This window comes from Monodelphis domestica, chromosome 3, assembly GCF_027887165.1.
Source record: "Monodelphis domestica isolate mMonDom1 chromosome 3, mMonDom1.pri, whole genome shotgun sequence".
Classification (NCBI taxonomy): Eukaryota; Metazoa; Chordata; class Mammalia; order Didelphimorphia; family Didelphidae; genus Monodelphis; species Monodelphis domestica.
In genome coordinates this window covers 107,547,932-107,565,147 of record NC_077229.1, presented here as the reverse complement: position 1 = coordinate 107,565,147, position 17,216 = coordinate 107,547,932, and the positions used below count along the sequence as shown (strand labels likewise).

General features: G+C 36.3%; 1 protein-coding gene across 4 annotated transcripts in view; it reads right to left on the bottom strand.

Annotated features, from left to right (window-relative positions):
• LOC103099968 (maestro heat-like repeat family member 5) overlaps positions 1-17,216 on the bottom strand; it is a 108,963-nt gene that overhangs the window by 35,646 nt on the left and 56,101 nt on the right. For all 4 annotated transcript variants that reach the window (XM_056820743.1, XM_056820744.1, XM_056820745.1 and 1 more), the window contains 3 exons: positions 8,168-8,322; positions 6,323-6,470; positions 1,515-1,693 (listed from right to left, as the gene is read on the bottom strand). In XM_056820743.1, coding sequence (XP_056676721.1) covers positions 1,515-1,693; positions 6,323-6,470; positions 8,168-8,322 — 482 coding nt within the window. The remainder of the gene's footprint in view (positions 1-1,514; positions 1,694-6,322; positions 6,471-8,167; positions 8,323-17,216) is intronic.

Genomic DNA, 17,216 nt, shown 5'->3' with positions numbered 1-17,216 from the left:
GTGGGAAGAAGAGTAAGATCAAAACAGGCTTTCTAAAAGAAATGGCCCTAGAGTTGAGCTTTTATATGATCTAAGGGCCATTCACAAGGTCGTGTAAAGCAGATGTCCCCACCCCACAATGTGTGCTCCTCAGGATAATTCTCAATGTGAACCACAAATTGGGCCAGCTACTTTTTAATTCCTTCAACCAAGTATGATATTAAAGACCCTCATGGTGAAGACCCAGAAGCTGACAGAAGAGATAACACTTTGTCTACTCAGCATTTATAACAATGGGAAAGAAGTTCAAAATGGAGATTTAAGAAATGGTGAAGAGGCAAAAGCACCTCCAGAAACAGGCCCCCTAAAATACAGAGGCACAAAGACTGAGGCACTGTGAGTGTGCCCCCTGGAAAGGTCTGGGAAAGTGCATATAGGGGCCAGTCAGCTGCATCTCACCTAATTAAAGAACTGTTGCTACAGAACATGTACTCTCAATGTGTGGCTGTATTAAAGTAATCCAAGGGTGGGTAAGAGTTATGCTTTGCTGTTTTTTCTTTGCTGAAGGGGAGCACCAGGCTTTCACTGCCATATGAAGCTTCCAGACAAATCAGTTTAGTTTGATGAAAGCTGAACATAGTGCTTGCTCCTTTGAGCAATGCTTCTTGCCACCCTAATGCAATGACACACTTTCTTACTTTGATTTTTCACATCTTTGGTCTAAGAATTAAAATTGTGACGTTCTCCAGCCTAGCTTGGGTCCTATCTTCCCTGGGTTCCAGGAGCTGCTTGGGCAATTATGGACTAATTATGGAGAGTCATTCTTCTAGAACTTGTTTACAATTTAGGACTAAACACTCTTTCTTTCCTTTAATTCAGGGTCCACCTGAGCAAAGACCCTTCCATTCTAATCTATTTTCCATAAAGATGGTTTGCAGGCTAGCAGGATTGCCTTCTGGAAGCAAAGAGGTCCCATCTAGAGGAGAATGGCTAGAATGGAAAAGGAACTTGAAATTAGACCCTATTGGGATTATTTGAGAGGAATGGAGGATGTTGAACCCGTAAAAAGGAAAATTTAGAACGCTATTGCCTCCAAATATTTAAAGACTGACACAGACTAGAAGGAACCAGCTTGTTTTGTGTGCCCTAAGATGGTAGAACTAGGAACAAATTAGTCAAGTTGAAATCCAGAAGCTGATTTCTATATGAATATTCTCTGGTGTTTTTCTCCCACTCATCGTTGTCCCTGATGTGTGCCCAGTCTGGAGCTGAGGAAGAATGGGCAAAAGCAAGTTCTCTCACTCAGGTTCTGATGTGTTGGCTAATTAAAAAGATGATCATTTAGCCTCTAGGGGACAGGTCATGGTTAAAATTCCTGAAAAGGAAGAGCAAAGACTTTGAGTGGGAGAGTTGGCCTCTTCTATTACTCCTGGATCTTGCATCTTTCCCTCTAACTCAGAAACAAGGAAAGCCAAGTAAGGTAAAGCATCTGGAAAGGCTCATAAGAGGCATTTCCTGAGGCCTGAGGTTCTCACCTGAAAGGACTGAGATACTCCAAATTCAGGCTGTCATCAACATATTCCATGTCAACCATGTTCATTTCGAAAAAGTAGTGCAGCTGAGTCAGCAGGCCCAAAAGAATACTGGAGAAGGCCCAATGGATCACCAGCCGGAATTCCTGAAGGTAGAGGAGCTCATACATTGTGTTCAGTGCCTGGTGAGGAGGTAGAGAGGTGAGAAGAAAAAAAAAGACGCACACAGCTTGAAGTTGTGCCACTTAAAAAACAACAACTCTTACCTTCTGTCTTACTATCAAGAGTAAGTATTGATTCTAAGGCAGAAGAGTGATAAGGGCCAGGCAATTGAGGTTAAGTGGCTTGCCAGGGGTCGCACAGCTAGGAAGTAACTGAGGTCCCATTTGAATTCAGGTCTTCCTGACTGTAGAGCTGGTGCTCTATCCACTGTGTAACCCCGCTGTCCTAAGGTGCCCTGAACAGAAACCAACTATGGCTCAATACTGCCTCCTCAATTAAGGCCAGCTTCTCACTCTTTAGGGTCAAGACGATTTATGACCTAGCCTACCTAACTTTGCCCACTAGCTTTATTTCCCTGTCCCTGCGTCAGTAGGAAAGAATTTAGGAAAAGGCTTTGAGGCTGAAAAATCTAGACTGTGTATAAAGAATGGTGATTAGTGCCACTGTACTGTTGTGGAAGGCAGTCTGAAAAACAACCAGAAAGATAAAGTGGCAAGAGCCTGTGGAAGACCTTACGTATGCAGCTTAAAGAGTTTGCATTTACTCATTAGGCAAAGGGGAGTGATTGAAGAGTCTGGACCAGAGATCTGGCATGGCTAGATCTAAGCATAAAGAAAAGTGATTAGACAAAGGTCTAATCACTCAGATTTATAAGGAGCTAAATCAACTGTACAAAAAAATCAAGCCATTCTCCAACTGATAAATGGGCAAGGGACATGAATAGGCAATTTTCAGTTAAAGGAATCAAAACTATTAATAAGCACATGAAAAAGTGTTCTACATCTCATAATCAGAGAGATGCAAATCAAAACAACTCTGAGGTATCACCTCACACCTAGCAGATTGACTAACATGACAGCAAAAGAAAGTAATGAATGCTAGAGGGGATGTGGCAAAGTGGAGACATTAATTCATTGCTGGTGGAGTTGTGAACTGATCCAACCATTCTGGAGGGCAATTTGGAACTATGCCCAAAGGGTGATAAAATACTGTCTGCCTTTTGACCCAGCCATAGCATTGCTGGGTTTGTACCCCAAAGAGATAATAAGGAAAAAGACATGTATAAGAATATTCATATCTGTGCTCTTTGTGGTAACAAAAATTGGAAAATGAAGGGGATGCCCTTCAATTGGGGAATGGCTGAACAAATTATGGTATTTGTTGGTGATGGAATACTATTGTGTTAAAAGGAATAATAAAGTGGAGGAATTCCATGGAGACTAGAACAACCTCCAGGAAGTGATGTAGAATGAGAGGAGCAGAACCAGGAGAACATTGTACACAGAGACAAATACACTGTGGCACAATCAAATATGATGGACTTCTCTATAGCAGCAATGCAATGATCCAGGACAATTTTGAGGGACTTATGAGAAAAAACACTATCTACATCCAGAGGAAGAACTGTGGGAAAAGAAACACAGAAGAAAAACAACTGCTTGATCACATAGGTTGAGGGAGATATGATTGGGGATGCAGACTCTAACCCATCACCCTAGTGCAAATATTAATAATATGGAAATAGGTCTTGATCAATGACACATGTTAAACCCAGTGGAGTTGTGTGTCAGATATGGGAGGGGGTCAGAAAAAGGGGAAGGAAAGAACATGAGTCTTGTAACCAAGGAAAAATATTCTAAATCATCTAATTAAATAAATTTTTCAAAAAAAAAAAAAGAAGAAGAAGCCTGGAAACAGTGTGAAGGATGGTTTGGAAGAGGAAAAAAATGGAGTAAAGAAGGTGTGTTAGGAAGCTATTACAATTGTTTAGGCAGGTAGCAATCATTGTGTAGAACATAGAACTGACTATGAGAATAGAGAAGAAAGGATGACTCCATAGATGTTGCTAAGGATGAGGACTAGATATGAGAAGTGAGGAAGATGGAAGAGTAAAAACTAACACCAAGGTTTCAAGTATAACTGATATTTGTTGTTGTTTAATTAGTTCAGTCACGTCTTACTCTTCTTTTGGCGTTTTCGTGGCAGAGATACTAAAGTGGTTTGCCATTCCCTTCTCCAGCTCATTTGACAGATGAAGAAATTGAGGTAAACAAGTGACTTGCCCAGGGTCATAGAGCAATAAGTATTTAAAACCAGGTTTCCTGACTTCAGGCCCAGTACTCTACCCACTGTGCCACCTAACTAGTATTTATATGCTTTAAAAACACTTTTCAAAATGTTTTAATATGTTCTCACTTGATCTTCACAATGGTTCTATAACATAGTAACCACAAATATTATCTCTATTTTATAAATGTAGAAACTAAGATTTGGAGAAGTGATTAGAAGCAGGATATGAATCCATCCCTCTTCCTAACTCCAAGGCTAGTATTCTTTTCATTGCTCTATGAAAGATTAGGTGAATGATTGTGCCATTGACACAAATAGCAAAAACAGAATAGGAGCAGGTTTGGAGACGTGTCAAGTTTAATGGATCATAGATACCCCCAAAACAGGTGGAGATGGAGGCACTGTAATTTAGGAGAGAGATCAGGGTTAGAGATAAAGATTACAGTCATCTCTAAGAACTGGTTGTTGAAGTCAAGGGAGTGAAATATTATCAGGGGGAGAGACTAGAGAGAGAGAAGAGGTATAGAGACAGAACCATGGGACCCATCCGCCTTAATGAGTCATATGGAGGATAAGGAGCCAGAGAATGGTATATAAGGGTGCTTAGAGAGCCAAAAGGATATAGTGTTTTAAAACAAAAGGAGAGAGTACAGAGAAGAGTAAGGTAATCAAAAGTTCCTAAAGCTGCAAATAGGATGAAAAGGAAGACTCAAAAACAAAACAAAACATTGTTGGATTAGATGAAGAGGAAGCTATTGATTGGGGGGTCAGGGAAAATATTACCTAAGAGAATTCCCGGTCACCAGAATTGTGGAAACAAAAGTTAGGCTGTTAGAGGCTGAGGAAACATTAGAAGTAAGAAAATGGAAGCTTTAAGTATAGACACATTTTTTCCCCCAAGAAGTTTGGCAGTAAGCAGGGAAACGATCCTTAGTTGAATGGGTAGAAAGACTAAAGAAGTGATTTTAAGAAATATACTGAGGAGCCTTGAGCATATTTCAAAGGTAAGGAAACAGTGGAGAGAATGAAATTGAAGTCATAAGAGAAATGAGATGACTGAGATAATAATGGAGATAGGGAAGGATTTGGATTACAGGATGAACTTTAACAAGAGGTGGGGATAAGTCATTTCTCTGACCAGAAGGAAGGAAAGAATGCTTGCTGCTAACTGAATTTCTTTTAAAAGTAATTATTATTTGGGGGCAGCTGGATTGCTCAGTGGATTGAGTGTCAGGCCTAGAGACAGGAGGTCCTGGGTTCAAAAGTAGCCTCAGACACTTCCTAGTTGTGTGACCCTAGGCAAGTCACTTAACCTCCATTGCCTAGTCCTTACCGCTCTTCTTCCTTAGAAACAATACACAGTATTGATTCTAAGATGGAAGGTAAGGGTTTAAAAAAGTAAAAAAGTAATCATTGTTAAGTATTTTTCCTTGAAGGAATATTTCAGCTTTAAAAAATCAGGAGGACCCAAAGGAGATAAAAAGCAGGATTCTGGCTGCTTTAGGCCAGCTCTAAGTTCAAAAAATAAAATAAAGTCTAAGGATTCCTTTTGTGATGCTTCTGTGCATAGGAATGTATATAGGGATTTAGGGAAGATGCTATGTCCAGAAAAACAATAAAATCCACTTTTCTATAGTGTTTTCTAATTTGTAAAGGGTTTTTTCTCACAACCATGTGAGATAGGTAGGATAAGTATCTCAATTCCCACTTTCTGGAGGAAACTGAGACTTAGAAGGGTATAGTGAAAAAAGTTAGAGTAATGTAGGAAGGGCATTGATTATTGAGTCAGAGGTTTAAATTCTGGCTCTACTAACTACTAATTGAGTGACCTTAGGCAAGTCAATAATCAGCCACCAAAAATATGTGTACACATATATATGTATATTTGTATATATGTACATATATATATATATATATATATATAACTAGATGACCTTTAAAATCCTTTCTAGCTCTAAATCTAAATCTATAGTTTCTCTATATGTAAAATGAAGAGGTTGAACTAAATGATCTACAGTGTCCCTCCTATGATTACTTATGGCATGACCAGTGTTACACAGATCACTAAGTGTATTAAGTGTATAAGCCAGCACTCAAACCCAGACCTCTTGGATTTAAGTTCAGTACACTTTAGTCTTCATTGATTTGACTAGAGCTACTCAGGGACTATGTTTCTTGAAAATCCTACATACAGGAACAGTAGCATGAGGAACTTCCAAAATATGAACAACCAAGAAAAACTTCATGAATTAAGCTCTACAAGGGAGATGTGCACTTCTAAGAGGGGAAGTTCAAGCAGTGGGATGAGAAAGAAGAGGGGAGGGATAGAGAGGGGGGGAAGAGAGAAAGTCACTGTGTTATCTGTGACAAGTTACTTCCCCTTTCTGGGTCTCAGCTTTCTCTTTTGTTAAATAAAGGTCTCTCCCAAATCTAAAAGTCAATAATTTTGCCCAAAGTAGAGGTTAAGATGCCTCTTAATAGGAAGTGTTATGAGAAGACTGCCCAGAATCCCTGCTTACCTCTATGGACATCATTTCTGTCTTATCCTTTACGTTTCCATAAGCCTCTCCAGATGGATGAGTCTTCATTTTCAGGAACAGCAAGGTCATCAGTCTCTTCCTTAGATTTCTATCCATCCCCATGACCTTCCACATTTCCATGATTTGTCTACAAAGTGTGACAAGATTAATTACTTTAATCCATCTCTACTCTTCTTTTGCCCAAAATTCACGGGACTTCACTGGAGAAGCATGGAAAGCAGGGAAAATATGTTTCCACAGATCTGTGAAGCAGTAACTTTCCACTTCTTGAGGGGAATTTTCTGTGAGCACTTCTGGAGATAAATTTATATGAGTAGGACTGGCTATCACTGTAAGTGGAGTTGATTATATTTAGTAGTTGTCTTCCACTCAGTTGCCAAAGTGATTTTCCTGAAGAACAGGTCCAATGACATTATCCTCCTGCTCAATAAATTCTAGTGAATCCCATTCTCTGCCAGGGTCAAATGAAAGACCTGCTGCGATTTGACCCTTAAAGCTCCTTACAGCCTGGCCCATTCCTATTTTCTAGTCTTTTTATACTGCATACACACATTTATTTATTTATTGCCATATGTGAGCTTATTATGTATTTCTGGGCATGACTATGTCTATACATTATTATACTCTGGTTATGTATTATGGTAGGTTAGATATGATAGTATATTACTCCACATGAGTAAGATTGTACATTATATGTGGGTATGATGACATACTACTCTATATAAATATGGTTCCTAGTTAATTTAGGGAATTGATCATGCTAGACTGACTGATATGGCCAGATTTTGGACTTCTTAGTAGGAAATTGCTGGGCTCAATAGACAGACAATACTTTTATTTTTGTTTTATCTTCTTTCTTTTGATGGCTTGGAAAGTCATCACAGGTTAGAGAGAGATGAGGCCTTAGAAGTCACTAAGTGAAATTCCTTCATGAGGAAACAAGCCCAGAGAGATTAAATGATTTGCTCAAGGTCACTCAAATAGCAAATAACAGAAGTAGGACATGAACTCAGGTCCTTGGTCTCCACATCCAATAGTCTTGGGGGGAAAAGCCCCAGTCAGGATTGGTAGCCTATGAGTGACAATTTGGGGAAAGTAACAGGTCTAATACTCTATTTTCTCCTCTGTCAAATGAGTGGGACAGATTAGATGTTCTTTAAGGTGTCTGCCAGGTCTGGCCTTCAATGTTCTATGTTATAATGTTGCTTTAACAGTCTATGAATCTATGAAAGAAAGGATTGTTCAGTGCAGGTTGGTTAATAGGGCTAGTTGTAGTATAATAGATGGGAACAAAAAGAGTCACTAAGAGTTTGGGATAGTTAACTACTCATTAAAAGGGGAACAGAAAAGGACAACTCCTGGGGTGACTGTAAGAGCCTGTCTGCCTCTTTCCACTCCAGATGCTCTAAGCACCAAACTGTTCTCATTTCCCAGGTGCTGAATGATTCTATGTGAAAGATGGGACAAAGTGATGTCTAGAAAGGAAAAATGATTTGCCTAAGATCACAGTGAGATGAAGGGCTAAGATGCATGTTAAACATGAGAATGGGTGACCTTGAGAGCCTGTGGATCACCTTTCTTCTAAGGGATTCTTAAGCAAAAGGCTCTCCTGGCTTATTTCTTCAGTGAGCTATGAGGCCAGAGACTTAGGGTTATAAGATCCTATGTGTTAGAGCTGGAAGTAGCCTTAGAGAAAATCCAATCCACACATTTTACAGAAGAAACAGAAGGCCAGAGGGAATAGGATCTGATTCTGAGGATACAAACAGAAATTTCAGGCAGCAAAATCAATCCTCCCTATTACCCCAAAGGGCTTAGTGGTACCTGTCCATTGGTTGGGCGATGGACAAGAGTACTTCAACCACTGCCTGTGTGTGTTTTCGCCCCAACTCTGGGATAGCTTTGAGAAGTGACAGTCGGACATTCGGGAACTTGATAGAAGGGAGCACTTTGTGCATGCCCTTAAATACTTCTGCCACCTGTAGGGAAGAAACATTCTGAGTGAGTTGCCACCATAATGACAGTCCTGCAGATAATGATGGGATTGATGGTCATGATGGATGATGAATGTTTCTTTATCACTTCATGATTTACCAAATGTTTTCCAGCAAGTCTTATTTCCATTTTATTGATGGAGAAACTGAGACTCAGAGGTGAAGTGACTTGCCCATAGTCACAAGCCGGTATGTGTCAGATCTAGCATTTGAATTCTAATGTTCCAAAAAAAAAATCTAGTGAGATAATAGAAGCAAAGCATGCTTGCCAACCTTAAAGCCCTATATAAATCCTGGATATTCCTAGATAGCACAATCCCTGAAATAGAATAGGTGCTTAATAAATAATTGTTGATTGATAGGTAAGGATGGTTCCAATGAGTAGGTCTAAAGATATGCTTGATAAAATGATTTTTCTCTGGTTATTTTACTCTGCTCTAATATTTAATCTTAGATGATTTTGGTCTTCTGTTTCTCTGATACAAATGTTTATAATTCTGTCTCTATCTCTCTCCTGGAGATCCAGGTACTCTCTGCCCTTCTAACATGTGTCTCAGGATATTTCCTTGATTCTTAGCCCTTCTAACTTCTAGACTGCCTTGAACATGTGGCCTCGTCCCTCCACTTGAAATGTTCACCTGTCCCTTGATCCCTAATTAGGAAGGGGCAGGCTTCTCTTCTCCTTCCTCTAGCCTGAAGCTTAGCCACCTTTGGGCAAGACATCCAGCCTTCCCAGTCTTTGAGCTGCAAGGTGTCTGCTACCCCCACAGATTCCACAAAGGTTAATTATGAAGGTGGCTATGACAAAGGGAGATCACCAGACAATGGAGTCAGCCACCCTCCCTAACATCAAGGCACACTGAGTGTGACAAACTGAACACAGGTACTTTGTCTAAATCCAAAGCTATTTTGCCTTTTAAAAAGAAATCCTGAAGCCTGAAAACCAGATCTTGCCTCCCTTTGTAGAATGTGTTGTGAGTTTTTGGTATTGACCCTGATTCATCTTCTAACAATGACTTCCGCTTTTTATTTTTCCAATCTACTTGTTTGTCTTCTACTACTGGCTCATTGCCCTCTGGACATGTCATGTACCTCTCTGGCTTCTGAAATGGGGATATTTGTGAAGTCTACCTGACAAAGCTGCTCTGAGAAACAAATAAGATTATATATGTCAAAATACTTTGCAAACCTTTACATTCTATATAAATATTATCATTATTATTATCTTCACTTCTGGCTATTTCCAAAAGTCAAATACAATCATAAAGGATGAAGGATTGCTTTTGTTACTCTTCCAAAAATAGTCCAAAGAATCACTCACAGGTTGTCAGAGAAATGCCCAAATATGGAATCCAAATGTTGGTAGGAACAATAATAGAGTTTGGGGATTAATATATGACTTCCCAGAGACTCCTTTGAAAGAGACACCATGTCTTTGGAGAAATACATTAGATCTATTTTCTAAATTTTCTTATTTCTGTAGAATCACAATTAAATTATATCATTCCAACTAATAATTTGTTTACATTATATTTTCTGGTTTACAAAAGTATCATAATTTTTCAACAACCCTGTGATATTGGTATTATAAATATCATTTCATCTTACAGATAAAGAAACTGAAGTTCATAGAAGTGAAATAACTTACCTCAAATCATACATCAAGGAAGTGGCTAGATAGAGACTGAAACTCTTAGACTTGAAGAGAATGAGAATCCCCGACTCCCTGACTCTTTTTAAATAAGACTCCAGGTAGAAGCCTTCCCAATAAGATCAGGAATGAAGCAAGGATGCCCATTATCACCTCTATTATTAATATTGTACTAGAAATGCTAGTGGTAGCAATTAGAGAAGAAGAAAAAATTGAAGGGATTAAAGTAGGCAGTGAGGAGATCAGCTATCACTCTTTGCAGATGATATGATGGTATACTTAGAGAATCCTAGAAAATCAAATAAAAAGCTATTGGAAATTGTAACAACTTTAGCAAAGTTGCAGGATACAAAGTAAACCCACATAAATCATCAACATTTCTATATATTTCCAACACAGCATAGCAACAACAGTTAGAAAGAGAAACCCCCTTTAAAATCACTCTAGACAACAATAAAATATTTAGGAATCTACTTACCAATACAAACAGAGGAATTATATGAACATAAATACAAAACACTTTCCACACAATTAAAACTAAATACAAATAATTGGAAAAACATTAATTGGATAGGACAATCCTATCCAAATTACTTTACTTATTCAGTGACATACCTATCAAAGTACCATGAAACTTTTTTATAGAATTACAAAAAAATTATAACAAAGTTCATTTGGAAGAAAAAAAAGGTCAAGAATTATCAAGGGAACTAATGAAAAAAATGTGAAGGATGGGAGCCTAGCTGTCCTGGATCTTAAACTGTACTATAAAGCAGTGGTCATCAAAACAATATTGTACTGGCTAAGAGATAGAAAGGGAAGATCAGTGGAATAGACTTGGAGTAAATGACCTCAGCAAGTATATGATAAACCAAAAGATTACAACCTTTGAGACAGAAGCCCACTATTTGACAAAAACTACTGGGAAAACTGGAAAACAGTATGGGAGAAGATTCAGTTTAGATCAACATCTAACACCCTACACCAAGATAAACTAAGAATGGGTTAATGACTTGAATATTTAAAAAAGGAAATTATAAGTAAATTAGGTGAACACAGAATTGTATACTTGTCAGATCTTTAGGAAAGGAAAGAATTTTTTTTTAAACCCTTACCTTCTGTCTTGGAGTCAGTTGACTCCAAGGCAGAAGAGTGGTAAGGGCTAGGCAATGGGGGTCAAGTGACTTGTCCAGGGTCACACAGCTGGGAAGTGTCTGAGGCCAGATTTTAACCTAGGACCTCCCGTCTCTAGGGCTGCTTCTCAATCCACTGAGCTATCCAGCTTCCCCTGTAAAGGAAAGAATTTTAAGACCAAGCAAGTGCTAGAAAAAAATTACAAAATGTAAAATAAATAATTTTGATTACATTAAATTAAAAGTTTTTGTACAAACAAAACCAATGCAACCAAAATTAGAAGGGAAGCAACAAATTGGGGGAAAAAATCTTTATAACAAAAACCTCTGGCAAAGTTCTAATTAATCAAATTTATAAAGAGCTAAATCAGTTGTACAAAAAAATTAAGCCATCCCCCAATTGATGTCAAGGGACATGAATAGGCAATTTTCAGATAAAGAAATCAAAACTATCCATAAGCACATGAAAAAGTATTCTAAATCTCTCAAAATTAGAGAAATGCAAATCAAAACAACTCTGAAGTACCACCTCACACCTAGCAGATTGGCTAATGTCACAGCAAAGGAAAATAATAAATGTTGGAAGGGAAATGGCAAAATCGGGACACTAATGCATTACTGGTGGAGCTGTGAATTAATCCAGCCATTCTGATAGGCAATTTAGAATTATGTGCAAAGGGCTTTAAAAGAATTCATACCTTTTGATCCAGCAATACCACTATTAGGTTTGTACCCCAAAGAAATAATTTTAAGAGGGCTGTACAAAAATATTCACAGCTATGCTCTTTGTGGTGGCAAAAAATTGGAAAATGAGGGGTGTCCCTCCATTGAGGAATGGCTGAACAAATTGTGATATCTGATGGTGATGGAATACTATTGTGCTGAAAAAAATGATGAATTGGAGGAATTCCATGTGAACTGGAATGACCTCTGGAAATTGATGCAGAGTGAAAGGAGCATAACCAAGAGAACTTTATATTCAGAGATGAATACATTGTGGCACAATTGAACATAATAGACTTCTCTACTAGCAGCAATGCAATGATCTAGTACAATCCTGAGGGACTTAGAAGAAAGAACACTATCCATATCCAGAGAAAGAATTGTAGGAGTAGAAATGCAGAAGAAAAACATATGATTGATCACATGGTTCAATTGGGATATGATTGAAGATTTTGGCTTTAAATGATCACTCTATTGCAAATATGAGTAATATGGAAATAGGTTTTGAACAATGATATATATGTATAACCCAGTGAAATTGCTTGTCAGCTCCAGGAGGTGGGAGAGAAAAGAGGAGGAACATAACATGAATCATGTAATCATGAAAAAATATTCTAGATATTTAAAAATAAATAAATGAAATAAGACCACAATTATCATGATCAAGAGCATTTAGTGAAAGGAAGTAATTAATATGAAACTATGATTAATTAGTAATTAACAAAAATATAGTAATATTAATAAAATCCAGAAATTATAAAGGAAAAGTCTAAACTACCCTGTAAATCTAGCTACTTCCTGCTTTTTTCTTAAGCTCGAATTTTCAATAAGGTGTGACTCATCAAGCAAATGGAAAGCTTATCAACCATATAAGACATGTCCAGATGATGAATGGTGGTAGCCTTGGAAATGTGCTGACCCTTTGACCAAGGGACATTGCTAATATATTAGAATGAACTCCATCCTAACCAACTCAAACTCAAGATACCTCATTAAGAAGACAGCACCTACTCCTTGCTAAAATTCATACCTCCTGCCCATTCTTCCTAAATGGGCCTCCTGCTCATTGAGACTTTGGATTGATAGTTGAATATTGGCATGGGATCTCAAGTGATATAATTTTAGAGTTTTATAAATAAAGGAGAAAACTCTTATTCAACTGTCTAAAATCATTAGGAAAATCGAATGATGCAGCTTTGCTGAGAGACACAGTTCTCTCTCAATAAACCTGTTACTGAGCTGGAAATTTGCCTTTTGTTTTATTTCAGATTAGCTGAAAAATATTCAACATAGACTTGTTCAAAATCCAAGAATATTTCCATTGTATTACTTTGTATTTCTGAATGATAATATTTGCTTATGGGCAAATTGCTCAAGTTTTTTTTACATACTTCCTTTGCTTCATTTATAAAATGGGGATGGTGACACTTGGACAACACTTTTCTCAAAACTCTGTTCATGTTGTTATCATTTTTTTCTGTTTTGGAACCAATTCTTAGTATTGATTCTAAGATGGAAAGTGAGGGTTTTTTAAATAAATAAAAAGCCTCTGATAAAGTACAACACAACACAGGCACAGAAAGACATTTTACATGGTAAACATTATATATCTAAAACCAAAAGTTAGTATTATTTGTAGTCATAGTTCCTACACAGGCACAACATAATCTCTCTCTTCCAAATGATTTGTCTTTTTACTAAAACGTTAATGGAAAGTTTCTTTCACACATAGCTGTTTTTTTTTTAATCAGTGTCTCATGCACAAAAGGTTTTCTTCCCAACCATTTCAACAACCATATTATTCACATACACAAGATGTATCTTACACCATTCACAAGTTGAATCCATCACTTTCCTTTAGTAGTTCATTTTCTGCCCCTTTCAACAATCAAACTATTGACAAAGAAAAGAGGAAGTGCCTCAAAAAATTAAGAAACACTAGAAGCTTCTGTCAATAAGTACAGGAAAAAACCAAGAATGTCCCACTTTCCCACTGTTACTTTAAGATAGTTCAAATCATGCCTCAGACATTTCCTAACTGTGTTATCCTGGGTAAATCATGTAATCTCTGCCTGCCTCAGTTTCTTTATTTGTAAATTGGGGATTTTAATAGCACTTATTTCAGACTTGTTAAAATAAAATGAGATGATATTTATAAAGTACTTTACAAACCTTAAAATTCTCTATAAATGCTGATTATTATTATTAGAGCTTCCAGGAACAAGGAAGTGATGATCTTGTTGTGTTTCTATATATTAGTATATTTGATTTAATTTGTATATGCTTCTTCTATATTATCCTAATACAATTCTTCCCCATGGTATGAAAGTTATCCAGAGCTCCAGAAACTTATGCTAATAGAGCACAAGCTCTGATAGGTTTGGCTGTTGTTGCTCCAAATGTGGATCTAATAACAGAATATTTGTCTTTCTAAGGACCAGTCTACCTAGATACAGAGAAGTACTGTTAGAATTGAAACAGGGGGAAATTATGAAATTGGTCATAAACCTAATAATCTTATTTCATCAAAAAGGAGTAGAAGGAAAGGATGGAAAATGGGAGAGAGTACTTTCCTTGCTGTTCCATTTAGATTGCCTTTCTGTAATGGTCATGTGGGCCCCCAGCCATGCTCACACAGAAGTCCATCCAGCTTCAAACATGGAAGAAGAATCCTCACTTGCCTGTTTATCAAACTTTTTCTCTCACCACTGTCTCTCATATGTCATGTCTCAGGATCCAATTGTGGCTTTCTATTTTTCCTGGGCCACCTATGGAGACAGTCTAGGTAGGGCAGTACAGGGGACATCCCGACTGCACCCTGATTCCTGATTTCTTATCTCCTTTCTCTATTGCTGCCTTTTTCCTATCTGACTACAAGGAGCACCAGAGTTTTGATTCCATCCTTGTGACCAAGTCCCCTTACTGATTTTCTTCACACAGAATGCTCATCAAATGATGAATTCTTTGGCCAAAGTATCCCATGCAATGATCTCTAGTAGGGAACTTCAATTTATCCCTCTAAATATTAAAAAAAAAAACCTAATCTTATAATAGGCTTCTGGAGAATGCTAAATGATAATAGACAGAATATATGTATGCTTAAATATACATGGTACCTTCACAAAAACTGACTGTGCATTAGGGCAGAAAAATCTCACAAATAAATGCAGAAAAGTAGAAATAGTAAATGCATCCTTTTTTGAACATGATGGAATAAAAACCATATTCAATGAAGGGTATTTGAAGCATAGATTAAAATCAATTAGAAACTAAAGAACCTGAGCCTAAAGAATGAATGAGTCAAAGAACAAATCATAGAAGCACTCAATAATTTCATTAAAGATAATGAAAGCAATGAGATACTAAACCAAATGCATGGGAAACAGCCAAAGTAATACATGAGGAAATTTATATGGTAAGCACATCAACAAAGAAAGAGAAAATGAAGCAATGAGTTGGGCATGGTATAATAACAGCAAAAAAAAAAAAAAACCCTAGAAAAATGATAAATGAAAAGCATTCAGTTAAACAGCAAAAAAGAAATGCTAAAAAAAATCAAAGGAGAGATTAGTAAAATTGAAAATGAAAAATATCTTTTGAATTAATATATAAAACTAGAAACTGTTTAAAACAACAATAAAATTGGCAAGCCATTGACTAATTTGATTTTAAAAAAGAAAAAAGGAAGCCAAATTACCAGTATAAAACAAAATAGATTTACAACCAATAAGGACAAAATAAAAGTATTCATTGGGAGCTTTTTTGTCCAACTATATGCCTATAAAATTTATAAACTAAATGAAATAGGTAAATATTTACATAAATATAAATTTTAGAATCAAATTCATATAAAGAAATTGAAGGTCACAGTTGGGGGGATAAGGAAAGATTTTTAGAAAGGTGAATAGAATAAGGACTTAAGGTAAGGAGGAAAAGACAAGGGAGGAACCATTAGAAAGGCAAGACAATTTGGAAGTAGGAAACAATGAGAGAGGATGAAGGAAGATTTCTAAGGAGGGATGCAAATTAGAGAGGAGGTAGACAGAATAAATTGGACACCTGAGGAGGATTATGGCAAAAAAAGAAAGGACAAACAGTGAGGAAAAACAGAATAGAGGGAAATACATAATTAAAAATTATGACATTGAATGTAAATGGAATGAATTCACCCATAAAATGAAGATGGAGAGCAGAATGAATCAAAAACCAAAACATGACAATATGTTGTTTACAAGAAATGGTTAAAAATGAGAGATACATTTAAAGTAAAAATAACAATTATATATAATAAAAGATCATGGAAACAATACTAATTGAAGACTAAATAATTTAATCTTCAAAAATGAATAGGTTAAAGAATAAATCCTAGAAACAATAAATAATTTCATCAAAAAGAATGATCATAATGGGACAATATACAAAAACCTATGGGATATAGCAAAAGCAGTAATTAGATGGAAAACTATCTCAGAATGTTTATATTAATAAATTAGAAAAAGAAAAGATCAATGAATTGGGAATGCAATTTAAAAAGCCAGGGGAAAAAACTTAAAACAAATGGAAAATCCTCAACTAAATACCAAGTTAGAAATCCTAAGAATTAAAGGTAAGGTCAATAAAATTAAATGTTAAGAAAACTATTGAATTAATAAATAAATATAGGGGGAAATCAACAAAACAGATAAATCACTCTGTAATCTGGTTAACAAAAACAGAGTACTAAACAAAGTCACTAGCATTAAAGATGGAAAGAGTGAATATTCCACCAATAAGAATGAAATTAAAGCCATTATTAAGTTATTTTTCTCAAATATATGAAAATAAATTTAACAATGAAAGATAAATGAAAAGAATGCTTACAAAAAATAAAGTGCTTAGGCTATCAGAGAAAGAAATAAAATACCTAAATAAACCTACTTAGAAAAAAGAAATTGAACAAGCTATAAATGAACTTCCTAAGGGAAAAAAATCCATCTAGATTGGACGGATTTACAAGTGAATTCTACCAAACATTTAAGAATCAAATAAATTTAATATTAAACCCAATAAATTTTAAATCCAATATTAAATAAATTATTTGAAATAACAGATAAAGAAGTTTTACCAAACTCTTTTTATGAACCGAATATGATGCTGATACCTATACCAAGAGGAGCAAAAACTGTACTACAAAGATATAATCAATCAAAATAATTTGGCACCAGAAAATAAATAAAGTGGTTGATCAATGAAATAGATTAGGTGTACAATATACAGAAGCAAATAGGTGCAAGACACCTAGGTTTAATAAATTAAAAGTTCTCAGCTATTGGGAGTAGAACTCACTTATTTGATAAAAACTACTAGGAAAACTGGAAAACAGTTTGGCATAA